General features: G+C 38.1%; 1 protein-coding gene across 3 annotated transcripts in view; it reads left to right on the forward strand.

The window, feature by feature from the left end:
- Nucleotides 1–11,975, forward strand: part of SUMO1 (small ubiquitin like modifier 1) — a 235,783-nt gene extending 223,808 nt beyond the window's left edge. Inside the window, exons 1-5 of one of the 3 annotated variants that reach the window (XM_085299407.1) lie at nucleotides 514–609; nucleotides 3,651–3,725; nucleotides 4,969–5,046; nucleotides 6,925–6,996; nucleotides 10,105–11,975. In XM_085299407.1, the coding sequence (XP_085155533.1) occupies nucleotides 565–609; nucleotides 3,651–3,725; nucleotides 4,969–5,046; nucleotides 6,925–6,996; nucleotides 10,105–10,131 (297 nt within the window). In that variant the 5' untranslated portion in view covers nucleotides 514–564 and the 3' untranslated portion in view covers nucleotides 10,132–11,975. Of the gene's footprint in view, nucleotides 1–513; nucleotides 610–3,650; nucleotides 3,726–4,968; nucleotides 5,047–6,924; nucleotides 6,997–7,757; nucleotides 8,634–10,104 lie in introns of those variants that run through there. The other 2 variants (XM_085299405.1, XM_085299406.1) reach the window with 2 other exon arrangements.
- The last annotated feature ends 2,050 nt before the right edge of the window (nucleotides 11,976–14,025 follow it).

The following is a 14,025-nucleotide window of genomic DNA, read 5'->3' on the forward strand; positions in this document are numbered from 1 at the left end:
GGGACCCCAGGCCGCTGCCGTCGGCAGCGCCCGCGGAACGCCGTCCCCTGTTCAGTCACTCGCTGCTGGGGGGGAGCTGTGCGAAGGGACCAGACAGGCGCCTAACGACAGCGKGACGCGCAGTAAGTAGCGCAGCGCCGTGGGTCTCGCTTCCCCGGTTATCAGTACTGCTGGGATAAATCAGCTTGCCTGAAATCGTGGGTGGTTTACAATATCCCCAGTTTTGGTCTGGGATCAAGATGTTAAGAGGGTGTCGTTTGTCAGAAGTCAAATTCCCCCCCCCCTTTTTTTTTCCTCCAATATAAATAAAGATGCATAGTTGATTTACTTTCTTTRTTCTCAATTGGAAACTATCTTCTATGAAACAAAACAAAAAAAGCCTTGTAGCAAGAAGGGTAAACTTCTAAAAACGCCTGGCTGCTTGGTGGGGTCACAGCAAATGGGGGGAAAAGAGAAGTATAACTTCTTACTCCTCTTTCTCCTCCTGTCAGGAGTCTCTGACTGTTTTTATTTTGATTCAGTCTGGATGAAGGCATTTTTATCTCTACATACTGCAGATGGGAAATGCTGTGGCACAGTTGTACATATTTTCCTGTTACTGTAAGAAGTGTGAGTTTGCTGTGCTGAGATGCAGGGTGTAATCTTACTCCTCGTATAGTTCCGATTCCAAAACATGGTCTCATGTATGCTGAGTAGGAGTTTCTAGGCTTGAATATTGAAGCTGGAATGCTTCAGAGTAATAGTAGATACAATTTGTTGCTGGAGGAAGTTGCCTTATGATGTTTATTTTGTGGTTACATTAGTGGCAGTAGCAAATAACCTGGCACAGTGGGTTGCATTTCATCCAGGGAACTGTGAGTGCTTTACAGTCATGAATGCAGTGTTAATATGATTGAGACAGTATTAGAGGACCTCTCTTTGTGCTATTGAGGAAAACTATGGGATGAAGCCTTTAGAAGTTTAGGAATCTAGTGAAAAGTTAAACATACTAGAGTATTGTGTTCTGGTTATGTTTTTGTCTCTTCTTTGGCATTTTCATGATATACCCACAAATGCTATTCCTCTAGCAGTTCAAGTAAAAGCCTGGAGGTTTGCTTGTGTATTGTTGATCTTGGATTTATTAATGAATGCTTGTAATTTAGTAATTTTGTAATCTGCTTGCTTCCTTTGTTCTTAAGTATTTTTCTGTTGGCTTTTCCATTTGGCATTGAATGACAGTACAGTTAGGACTGACAAAACACAGGGAGCTGTTTCAGACTTGCTGGGTCTTGTATTCTGGTTTCAAATTTTCTGCTCTTTAAACTACAGTTATTGGCGTTTTCAGCATTGTTGACCCTATTTCTTTTTTTCTTTTTTTTTCCTTGAAATTCCAGCTCTGCTGTTTGCTCAGATTTTTGTGGGGGAGAGGTTGCAGGGGCTTTAAGCATGCACCTTTATGGTAGACTGATGTTTTAAGCCTCTGCTCTTTCTCTTGATTGCCCCTTTCCCTACTGGTTTCTAGTACTTGAATTCTCTATCCCTGAGGGTAGTTATCAAACAYGTTATGAATCATTGCTTTCCGCTTGTACTGGCCAGAGGTGCTGTCATAGTAGCAATGATGACTTGTCATACCTTGAACAGAATGATTTGTTACGGGAAGCTGAAGAGGTAGATCTGCTATAATGCACAGAACTAGATAAACTGCTGTGAAGCCCTTTGTTACTGGGACAACATACTGCTGTGCAATTTAGTTCTTCGGCAAAGTAAAAAAAGATGCTGACCTGAAATTTCATGGGAAGAGATGGGATGTTCTGTTAAACTCCTTGGGCAGCAGCATAACAGGAGACAGTTATGAAAGTTACAGACTTTAGATTTGTAGAGATCTGAATCTCTCTTGGATTCCTAGAAGTCAGTAATCCTACATACAGACCAAAAAAAATGCTATTTGTGCAAACTATCTGTATGAAAGATGTGAGAGACAGRTCTGCAGGACAGGTTGCAGTTTCTTCTTTTTGAGTCAGGAGTAGAAGTCGACCTATTTTTATTCCCACAAATAGTCCCATGAGATCAGAGTTGAGATATGTTAAGAAGGGAGAACTTTGGTAGGGAGTGCAGTTGCTGCATTAAGGTATCAGGGAAGACTCCTTTGGTGCTTCAAAAGCAACATGCTTTGAAACATGGAGGTCAGTGTCTAGGTTCTTGAAGGCTTGAGGGTGGTTTCTGGTTATGAGCTTGAAAGGTGAAAATTCAGCCCCAGCATTCCAGATTGTGTCCAGGTGGTTATTTAAAATAAAAGCATTCAAACCATTTGGGGTTGTCTGCTTATGCTTCTTTGCTCTCACAGAAACTGAATGTATCTGGCTGAAAGCAGTAAGTTAAAATAATACCAAGAGAAGCTCTTCTCCAGACTGAGACTTGCCCAGATAGTTGGGGAAAGTGCTTGCAGGCTTCTCTTTCCTCTCTGCCCCCTCCCCCACTCCAAGGTCTTAATAAAGAAATTGTGCTTGCTTAATCCCTTTTTAAAGGGGTAGGGAAAAAAAAATYCAAAAGGCTTGTCTGTCACTTTCATCTGGAGATTGTAAGGGTAGTATATATGTGTTGCTTGAGTTCAGCCACACAGAGGATGTTTCTGTATATGCAGCAAAAAGCTGCTTTGTCTGGGAAGATGTGTGTAGCGGGCACCTGTATGTATTTTGCTTTTGTCCACTGTGCTAAGCAATCAAATATGGAAGAAAGATTTAAGACATGATCAGAGGAGTATCTGTGTTTCTGACTGCTTGGGAGGATTTCTTCTTTGAGCACCATCTGGACCTGAGGCAGCACGTAGGATCCCTTTGTGTTGTAATGGAACATAACCAAAGGCCTGATCATATGTAGTGACAGATGAGGAATGGGGTTAATGGTACCTGATCTGCCTTACCTATCAGCAGTTTACATGAAAACTGTGAAGTCTTTTATTCATGTCTTCCTGAACCTAGCATTTGAACCTTGCCTGAAGAGCTTTTGTGCTTAAGCTACTGAATCAAACTTGCCTGTAATCATTCTTATCCTGGAAAGATACCAAAACACTATAGTTCTTAGAACTAAAAGTTTAACTTTTAACAATGGTCATCTTACAGCAAACAAGCTAGAAGGAAGCAGTTAATTGGTACTGTTGTTGGAGGGAAGGTGTCTAGCCCTTCTTTTAAAAATAGTAAATACTGTCAATGTAATAAAAGATTGAAAAATGTTTGTGTGTGGTTCACTCTTTATACTGATAGTGTCACAAGTATGTTCTGTTTACTCTTGCTTTATTTATTGTAAGTACCTGAGTCTCTTAGTACCCTTTCATTTTTTTTCTTTTGTGGTCTTATTTGTTCACGGGGATTTAGTGATGTAAAATTGTACTTCTAATATTTGCATCTGTTGTCATTTGTTTCCAAATGATCCCTTTTCCGTCTCTTATGTTCTCTGTGGTATTTCTCTTCCATCATTACGTTAGTTTCCCATGCCATTATAGTTTGTCATAATGCTATGTCATTATTAGCTTCAAACTTAGAAAGGAAGAAAGTAAGTGCCTTGGGTAGTTTGTGTATAATGTAATGTAAGGAGGATGGCAGCTGTCGTACTATCCAGTGAAAATAATGAAATGTTCTTTATCAGAGTCTTTTTGGAATATGTTTTTCTTGCAGGAAGCAAAACCTTCAGCTGAGGACTTAGGAGATAAGAAAGAAGGAGAATACATTAAACTCAAAGTCATTGGGCAGGTGAGTTTTTTTTGTATACATAATTACTTGTTGATGTTTGGAGCTGTAAGTTTTCTTATATTGTAGGAATGAACAGATGAAAGTAGAGAATGAGTTCTTCCATCTAGATTTTTTTCTCATTTTTTTCCCTATTTACCTGCGGCCAGTGATGTCAGTCTACACTGACTGTTGTGTGAGGGTTTTTGAAAAGCTATCTTTTTAAGTGAGAATTTGGTCAATGTGATTGCTGTTTTAAAGGTAGAGGAATTAAYGTGTTTAGGGGTTAATTTTTCCAAAGACGTGAGGAAATACTGTGGCAAAACTGAAATTCAGGTCTTCAGAGTTCATTTTGTGCTTAAGCACGAGGTCATCTTTCTTGGACAGGGATTAGAAGAGGATGCTGTTGGTTGGCTTGGTGGTAGATGTCAAGGGTGGATTTTAGGTCTGCATTTAAGTTGTGTTGGGATGAGAATGTCCAGATCTTCCTTGAACAGAAGTTCTCAGCAAAGAGCCCCTAGTTCATTTGACCAATCTCAGTACTGTTTATTGGAAATATTGATGTGATTGGTGATTGAAGACAGATGGCTTAAGTAGTCCTAGCATAAAGTAGCTTATGTCTTGCTAGTTTAATCAGCAATAGTGAGAACATATTCAAAAGCTAAATGCGACCCGCTTTATGTGCACGATCTCTTGCAGTCAGTTGTATTTGCAGCCATTTTGATGGTTCTAGTTACATATCTTCAGCTAGTAGGAAGGACTGCAGGTTGAGACCTAAGAATTTGCTTTAGGTTAGTGTTGTGTTGCCAAGTCAGCCTGTATCCTGGCTTCTAGATAATTGCGCTAATTGAACAAAGTTTTATACAAATTTTTGAAGTGCAAGCTTTAACTTGTCTCTTCTGGAATCTAAGACCAAAAGTCCCCTGCATATTTTTGTATTATATAAATATATCAACTGGATAAAAGGTAGAAACACAGACTGTGAACTAAGTATGTTTTTTAAAACTTTCAAATCTGAAACCTCCACAGTGAGCCTCAGGCTGTATCAAACTATCTGTTTTAAAATAGAGCTTCTATGAAAGTGAATGATGAGTTTAATGCATCATAATATGGCCCTGTAGGATGATTTACCAGTCAACAAAGTATTCACAGTGACAGTTAAGCTGTGTGCACTGCTAGTTTAACAGCAATAAAGTCTTAAAGCTAGTGTAGAGGAAGTTAGCAGTTACTACAAARGGGATAATGTTTTTTTCTTTTCTGTTCTTAGGACAGCAGTGAAATTCACTTCAAGGTGAAAATGACAACACACCTCAAGAAACTCAAAGAATCATACTGTCAAAGACAGGTTTGTGAAACAATGGCACTGCTTCTTAAAAGAAACCCACCACTTTTGCTTTTCTCGTTGTACTTTCAAAGATGTTTATTACAGGAAAGCTGTTATTTAGTTACCAGCAGGATCAGTATCTGGGTAAATATAATGTCTTTTTTTTGTTGTTTGTTTGTTTTTTGACAGATAAACATCTATTAAAAAGCCTGTTGCAAGTTTTGTAATGAGTTAAAATTGCTGGCTGAAGCTATATGGTAGCTGTTCAGAAAACGTTACATTTTAGTATGCCCTGGCATGTATTTATAGCTACTGTGAAGTCTTGCTGCTTCAAGTGAAATCCTGTGAAAGCTGCAAGATAGTGATGCTGTAGACATGAGGGCAGCCTTACACAGTTGTTGATGATGATGTGGTAATCAGTTAATGTTAGCTATTATATTTTAATTTTAATAAAGCTGCAGTATTAATATTTGTTGGGGGTAAGTAACTACTGATACCAGGACAATAAATTTGTCTTCGTTTTAAGGTTCTGTTGCAGATACTATGGATTCACTGCTACTAAGTGTTTGCAGAGGCCTTGGCCTAGTTTATTCCAGCTTTGGGGTTAGAAGGTGCCTTTTATGTGGCCTTTTCTTGAGCAATTGTGTTTGAGTCCAATTCAGCAGATACAATCTTAAGAATTGATACTTTGCTTTTCTTATGTTAATACATTGAGGCAAGTTGAACTTGTCAATGGAAGTGTTCCTTTGTATATATGCTTCCTCATGCCTCCTTCATACTATGGTGTATTAGTTTTTTTGTATCTTTGTACACTGATGTCAGCATGCTGCTACACAGTTTGCTATCCTACCGGTGTAGGAGGAAAGAAAAGATGAGATTAAACACCGGATATGTTTGTAGCAAAATCCAAGCGACTGAAGCTGTGACTCCATCTATACAGTTAAAATTTTAATGAAGCCTACAAATAATTTATGTGGTAGCCTTATTGACTGACTGATGTACATGTGTATGAATTTTTCAAAAAAAAATGATTGCTTGAACACACATGGTTGAAATGGTGGAGGGACCATGAACATTTTTTCTGAGTTGGTCGGGGGATTGTTAAAGAACAATGTGAGGAGCTTTTTTTTCTGTGTGTATATGTATGTGCTTTTTTCTCCTCTGTCTAGTAAATACTTTTGAGACATAATTACTGCAGAAGACAGATTATTTCGCTTGCATTTGTTTTGCTTATAATGCATTTGAAAGAGAAGTAGCAGCATCAGCCTCACTTATTTAGGTGAGGTGTGATACTCAGCTGTAATACAGACATGGTGTATGACAGATGTACTGTACCTTAATCTTATGCACTATTGGGGTGCTGCTTTCTCCCTGTTTAGTGTTCTTTGTGCTTCTCACCTCTACTCTCTCCCCTCCACAGTGTAAAACTTTTGCAAAATGGATAATGGTAAAGGATGCTGTTCCTTCTTACCTTGCTGTAGGATTGGGAAAGCAAGGGAGGGGACTTCTGAAGTATATGCAACATTACTCATGTTGTGGCAGAATCCTTAAGGGTGGGAGCATACTCAGTTCAGAGAAAGACTTGACCTCCCTGTGTAAAAGTGTCTCGGAAGGGATGTGCAGGGATACTTTAAAAAGCAGCAGGGCAGGAGGGCAACCCACTAAGGAAACTTCCCAGTTGTTGAACTCCTGTGCCACTTCGGAATAAACATGCATGTTAGTGCTAACATTCTCCTTGAATCACTCTTTCATAGTCTATGTGGGAGCAACAGAATAGCTGAACTTCCTGTAAAATGGGAACTAATGCTTTTCTTTTGATTTTTCACATGTGTTGCTTTGAAATTGTATGTCTTATGCATATGTGCAAGTTCAGCTTTCTTATATATGTGTGTTTTTTAGGGTGTTCCAATGAACTCACTCAGGTTCCTCTTCGAGGGTCAGAGAATTACTGATAATCATACCCCCAAGGAGGTGAGTTTCTCTTTCTAGAAAGTGTTAAGCAGTGTTCAYTGAAAAAAATTAAATACATAACTGATTAGTTTCTGTTCAGCCAGGCTATTAACCTGAAGATACTTCTTTAAATAAAACAGGGTCAATTCTGGCTCACATTTCTTAAATGGAAGTGTAAATAAATAGGAAATAGGTTATTTTGTTAACCCATGATTTCTAGCAACTGTTATGACAAAGCAGGAAGAAACTTTGAGTTATAATAGTGGCCCTTTGGAAAGATCTGAAAGAAAATTGTGTATTGTGGAATCCATTAAGTTATTCTCTTTGGGGAAACAGTGGTAAGCAGGTGATCTGAGTTCCAAGCTTTAGGTCCTAGCTGTATTTTGAGGTAGGAGYGTGCTTTTTTAAGCCATGTGGCTCTACAACTGTTGCATTCGCTATGTCATTGGTTGCATTTTTGTGCATCTGTTGCACAAGAAAGGACTTAAAGATAGAGCTGTTGCTTTCCAGGCTGATGTGTTCTGTTCCATGAGTGGATTTAGACTTCAGATAAGGCTGCTGCTTTGATTGAGATGTGCTATAAAGATGAAACATGAGACAGACCAAAAATCACTAGTGTTGACTAGTAAGATAGTGTTTGAAAAATTTTTAACCCCTTTGTGCTTTGAATGATCATGGTAGGAAAGAGGAGCAAACCATTCTGTAGCTCGTGTAGGACCTGCTCTGAATTTAGAACATTGGATTTATAACAATTATGTGCTGTTTTTTCTCTATTCTCACAGCTGGGGATGGAGGAGGAAGATGTGATTGAAGTTTATCAGGAACAGACGGGGGGTCACTCAACAGTTTAGATCCTTCTGTTTGTTTTCTTTCCCCTTAATCCTTTTTTATTTTTAAATAATAGTTCTTTTGTAATGTGGTGTTCAACACTGAATTGAAACTGGCACCCCATCTCTGGGAGTTTATTTTCAAGCGTCTGGTATTTTGAATTCTCGTGCTCATTATACACTATTGTTTCTGTTTTCATTGTGCTGAACTTCTGTGATCCAGCTGCAGCCCTGCTCCCTTTTTTCCCTTCTGCCCTCCCCTTTAGAAATACACATACACACATGCATTTGTATGTTCACTAGGTTCGTGCATTTCGGGCACGAAGGTTGTAAGACCTGCCAGGTGGGCGAGTGTTCTTAATGACTTCCATATCGGCCCTGAAGTTTTGATGTGTGACTGTTTCACTCCTGGACTATAACTTTCAGTGCGAGATGAAGTTTTTCAGAGAACTAAACTATGGAGAAATTGTGTATCCATAACTCGGCTATTTTGCTTAAATTGTGCTGATGRCCCAGCGAAGATTACCAAGCTGGAAATGGAAAAGCTAGAACTGTTGTCATCTGTACTTTGCTCCAGAGATGGCTTTGCTGAAGACATAAAATTGAAAACCCTAATGATTCTTAAATCTTGCCAGAAGAGCCCAGAAGCATTCTAACTTCATATAGCAATTAGTACACACAGGTATTCGTGCAAGAATGTTCACAGCAGACAACTGGTGTTACTTTGACACTCTTGTTTGTACCTTTTGGCCTGGGACGTGGGTTTTGAATGGACATTGTCTGTACCAGCTTCATTAAAATAAACAAGAAAAACGATTTTATAAACAATAATTTGTATCTTCTTTTCAAATGTTTGGAAATGAGCAAAAACATAAAAAGTGATAATGAAAATATGTCTTTCTAGTACATATACATCAAAGCCAGAAAAGYTGTGCTCTGTAAATATGCCTCATTTAAAAACAAAGAATTTACTTATTTTTCCCTTTCCCTACTAAAACAGTCTGGTTTGCAGGTTATTTTTTTGAGACTATTAGGGTTTTTTTTGTCTTATTGTTAGAAAATATTCGTAATAGTTAAGCTTCATTTTATGTTCTCAGAGGTTAGACTGAAAATGCAACTTTGAAGGAAATTCAAAGACTTGTTTTCTTAATGACTACATTTCATTTAATCATGGTGTCACAGAAGTGATCCCTGTACGATGGATGAACTGTCTTGGCATGCCCATTTTATTGGGCACCATTATGAGGGTTCACTTCATGTAATAGCTAGTAACAGGGTTCTAAATGATCAGTTTGAACTAATCTGTTATGCCTGATTGGGTATGAAAGCTCATGAGGTTATGGGCAGGGCACTATAGTGTCTTCTGCACTGTCCCTGCTTCATTGCTTCTGCAGATAAATAGGACTTGTTTCTGCTTTGGTTTTGTTTTGTAAATCAAGATGATTTTATGAATGCCAAATTCATTTAAGACATACATTTTATTACTGGCATACTTAGATGAAATTGCRGATGGGTTTTGAATCATCTGTTTTTATGGCACTTGCTGTAAAGTTATAAATGCATTTCCTTTCATGCTTGTGGTTTCATTGTCCTATTTCTGATCTAGTAATATACTTTTGTACACATAGTTGCACTAAGCAGTTTTTTAAAGATTAAAATTTTTGTTTACAAAATGTCAGAATATGGGGTTTTCTTAAAGTGTTATATATTATTAAGTTTTTTGGGAGGAGAGACTGCTATTGTGATGTAGAACAATGTTGTCTTTGGACTTCTTTCCAGTTGCTTTTTTAGAATATCAAATTTATCTGTTTCAAGATAACCAGAAATCAGTAGCCTTGTAATTAATATCAGATCATTTCCTAATTTAAATTTGTGCGATGCTCTTGTCAGTAGACAAGTTCTCAATATCCCTCTCTTACAAATTAAAAACTGAGGCACAGGGGACAGTGCCTTGCTGAGGTCACTCAGGAAGCTGAAAGTGGAGCTGGGAAAAGAATCCAGATCCCCTGGGTTCGATATCAGTGCTCTAGTTGCTGTACCAATTTTCTTTTTTTTTYYYYYYYTYTTTTTTAATGCCTATCTTCCTCTTCTAACTCTGCATTTTAGATACTTGTTGATATCAGCTTTCTGGTTGAAGTACTGCATTTAACTCTTTTGAGGCTATAGAAGAGGATTTGCTTCAGAATAGTGTTCTGGAGTCAGTGGGATTAAACTCGGGCTAGGGTTGTGCAACCTTGTCCTAAAATCTCTCTCTTCAGAGTGTATAGTTCCAGTGACAAAACTGATTTAACCTCTTTCTCAGGTTTGTGGTGAAGCCTTGAAGAGCTAGTTTCCAAAAGGAGCTGCTGGTCTACAGAGAAGTCTGTACTGTTACAGCTTTTGGAACAGTAATAACAGGAAAACTGCGTTCTGCTTCAAAGATTAGTATTAAGATCTTCATGTAAAATGAGAAGATACACAAGCCATACAGACATATTATTACCTTTTTAAGGAAGTTTGTTTTTTGATGTACATTGAAGCAAAAGTTGATTTTTGAAGTTGATGGGTGGGCAGGGACCTTCCTCCCCCCATTTCTGCAGAAGAAGTTTTATTTTTCAGAGAATTTCTTTCTGAAGAGGCAGTCTTGGGTGGAGCTGATAAACCATACATGCCTTTGAAACTCATGGCTGGAAGCCAGACTGGCCTTTTAATGTTGGAGGAAAATAGGAAAGAAAGTCCTCTTTTCTTCCAAGTTCTTTCCTTTGTTGTCATTTATATGCTTACAGGCATCTTAGAACTGATGAGAATCCTTGGATAGCTGGTTCCTTTACTAGTGTGTGCGAGTTTGTATCAAAGTGAGGGGGGAATGGAACCACTGAGCTGGTTCTGCCTCAGATATTTTTACCTGTGAAAATTACTTCATTAATATCTACTATGGTGGTGTATAAAGGTTGTATTGGTAAATGCTGTACAAAAGTATCAGTCACCCTTCAGATTTGTTTACAGCTGGTATGTTTAAAGCATCTGTATATTCTCTTAAAAGTGTATRTACTTGATTGTAAATCCAACAAAAGATTGTGCAGTTAAATGCATTTACAGGATTTGGACTTCAGTTAGAATTTAAGGTAATGGCACAATTTGAAGTCTGCCACAGATTCTTTTGACTACTGAATACTACAGCTTTTTAGTTCTTATTACTTTAAATGGAAATTATTTTTAAGAATACAGTACAAATATGACCTGTGCGTCTTCTGTGTGCATTTTTGAATAATTGCTGTGCAGGTAAAGTTTTGTTTTCTTAAATGAGAAGATCAGCTTCTGAAACTCCATATAGAGAGCTGTAGGAACTGTGTATGATACAAGTGCTGTAAATTGGTGGGATTTTTTTTTCTTCTAGAACCAGTGCTTGATGCATATTTAATTCAAATGAAATTCAGCTTCAATTTAGGAAGACCACAAAAATTGATTATTTTTCTCTCCAGATCTACAGGAATTTCAATATTGCTTGAATCTAAAAAATATCTCATTTTTAAGTTTATCCTGTTTATTTTTGTAGTGCATAGAACTGATACGGAAGTCATCTCACCTCTTTTGAAACAGTAGCATGTAAATCAGTTGCTTTGGAAGATTCCTGTGAAAGTCAGAACTGAGGTCTTTTACATCTCCTAAAATGTGATGGTTCCATTGTTTTCTGTCTTACCACAAAATGGCCTAAAGAATCTGCGACAAAGCAGCAAAGAATAAAAAAGGCACTCTGGCACCTCAAGAGGTTATAAAGGTGGTCATAGTCTAAGTTAATTTTCACTGGCTGATTAAAAAAAAAGAATGCTTTTACTTTGTCCTTAGGATGTATATACAAACTAGACTTGTTATCTGGGGAAACAAATTTGGGAGCGAGAGTAGCATCTCTATCCAGTAAAGGAGCATTCTTCTAGTTTTGAACTGAGTTGGAACCTGGAACTGCAAGCTCACTGCAGTGAGTATCTCTGGCACTAAGCGTTTATTTATTCTTTGGTATGGTTTTCAGACCTAGCTTTTCAAGTAGTTGAAAATAAGAAAACACCCATGGACGGGAAATATCTTGAGTGTGTTCTAGTCCAGTAGTTTCTATTAGTAGTGCTCGTTGGAACTGCAGACGTTGCTCCAGAGCTGCTTTTTGCCTGCAAATGGTGTTAATAAAGTGGATTAAAGATATGGGAGAGAATTCTTCCTTTAATTAGAAAGCTGATGCTTTGTCTTGAAACCTACAAATTCAATAAGCTCATTACTTGTTAATTGCTGATTTCTTTGACTTTTTACAGTACCTTCTGAGCAGAAGCCCGGACTTGCCACAGGTGTTTGCTTTGCGCAGACTTTGGAATGGGCTGGGGAAGTAAACTTTAGCTTATGGTTCTATCTTGTTGTGGGCCAATATGCTCGTCCTGTCAACAGTATGAACAGAGCAAGCAAGGTGTAGCTATTTCTGTTCATTTGAAGTCATAGCATATCCTCTTATACTTTGTAGTGCTTTGTGGCTGACAAACTGATACAGGCTCCCCTTAAGAAGGGCTGTATGCAGTATTTTGGTATGAGATATGTGAACTTCAAGTCCTGTCTTCTGAGATGCTAGTAGGAATGAGTTCTGGAAGTATGCTATGCTGGAGTCTGCTCTGATGGACTACATAAAGGTAATCATMATAATCATAATTTCAGCTCTGTGGGGGAAATGTAATATGCTTTTTTTTCCCCTGTTGTGTAAATGGATGTTACCTATATCTTTGCAGCTTTCTAGGGTATTTAGGATGTGTGTGAATTGTTTGTGCAATTTGGAGAAACACTAGAAAACTATTTGAATTGCACAAGAACTATGTTGTATCTTGGAGTTCAAATTGAAGGCAGCTTAACCTGCTCTTGAGGTTATTGGTATTGCTTTTCAGTTTGAACTACACTGATACATGAATCCCAACTGACACTAGGTGTGCAGATGTGTTATCATTCAAGAAAAAATAACATAACCTTTTGAATAATAGCTATGTACCTGATTAAAAGCTGTGTTTGTCTTTCAGGTTCTTCCAAAGCTTGTCTAGCCTCTTCCTCTGCTTTTTTCCTCTGCTCCTCAGCCTTGTGTCTTGCCCTTTCTTCCTCCTGATTTCTTCTGTCATCCTCCAGGCATTGTTCTTCTACTGTTGCCACTAGCTGCTCGTGTTCCTCCTCTAACCACATTTCTCTTTGTCTCTGTTTTTCTGCCTCTTAGGAACAGATAATCATACAACTGTTAGTTGTTAACATATATCCTATTTAGGAAATGTTTTTTAATTAAAAATAAAGAGAATTTACAGTTGGAATACTGACATTCCAAGTATTTAAACTGATCTCAAAAACATGAGTTTGGCTTAAATTGTGCAATTTAGGAATAACTGTAATTGGATTTTTAAAATCTGATTGACATTTAGGATTTGTGTTTTCAAGCTTCTCTGTGCAAATATTTGTTAGCTATAGAGTTGAAAAAGATTATTTCTGAGACTGTGGCTTCCGGAGAAGTTACCAAATATGCTGAAAATAGCATTCATGCCACATTTTTTAGTTTGATACTGTTGTTAGCATCTTATACAACTGTATCATAGCCAGGCTGTGGAATTCTCTTGTTCAGGCTGTGGGGACTGAGAGAAAACTACTGCTACAATCTGTATTCTAGAGGAAGAACTGAGGTGTTGCAAATTTGGGACTTAGTATCACAGTAATTCCATGGCAGAGTCACAAACTAAGTCTAAGTTCTATGCGTTTACTAGAAATCATCCTTTTTGATGAATTATCTGCAGATAAGTAAGCATTAGCCTTTCTATAGATGACCTGCTTGTTCTTGTTCCTCTAGCTGTCTCTTCTGGAACTGCTGAAGCTTTCTGCGATATTCCTCCTGCTGCTGCCAAATACGTTCCTGTGCTGCCTTCTCTAATTGTGACTTCCTTGCTGCCTCCTCCTCCTCCTGGTGCCTCCGTTCTTTTTCTAGTCTCTGTTTCTGTAAACTAAAACATAAATGATTATTAATTGCTATAGCAACCTTGGGTCTGCTGAACAGTCTTGCCAGAAGAAAAGCAGGTTCTGGCCCAAAGAGCTAAACAGATTGCCTAAGTGAAGAGGAGAGAAATCAGAATATCAGAAAAAAGACAGAACAGGTGTTGTTTAGTGATATTTAGCATAAGTTTAGGGGTGTGTGTGTGGGGGAAATTTACTGCCTAATTTTCACCATGACATCTTCAGGGAATGA

The sequence above is a fragment of the Rhea americana genome, unplaced genomic scaffold, assembly GCF_003343005.1.
Source record: "Rhea americana isolate MKP2758 unplaced genomic scaffold, rheAme1 scaffold_15, whole genome shotgun sequence".
NCBI lineage: Eukaryota > Metazoa > Chordata > Aves > Rheiformes > Rheidae > Rhea > Rhea americana.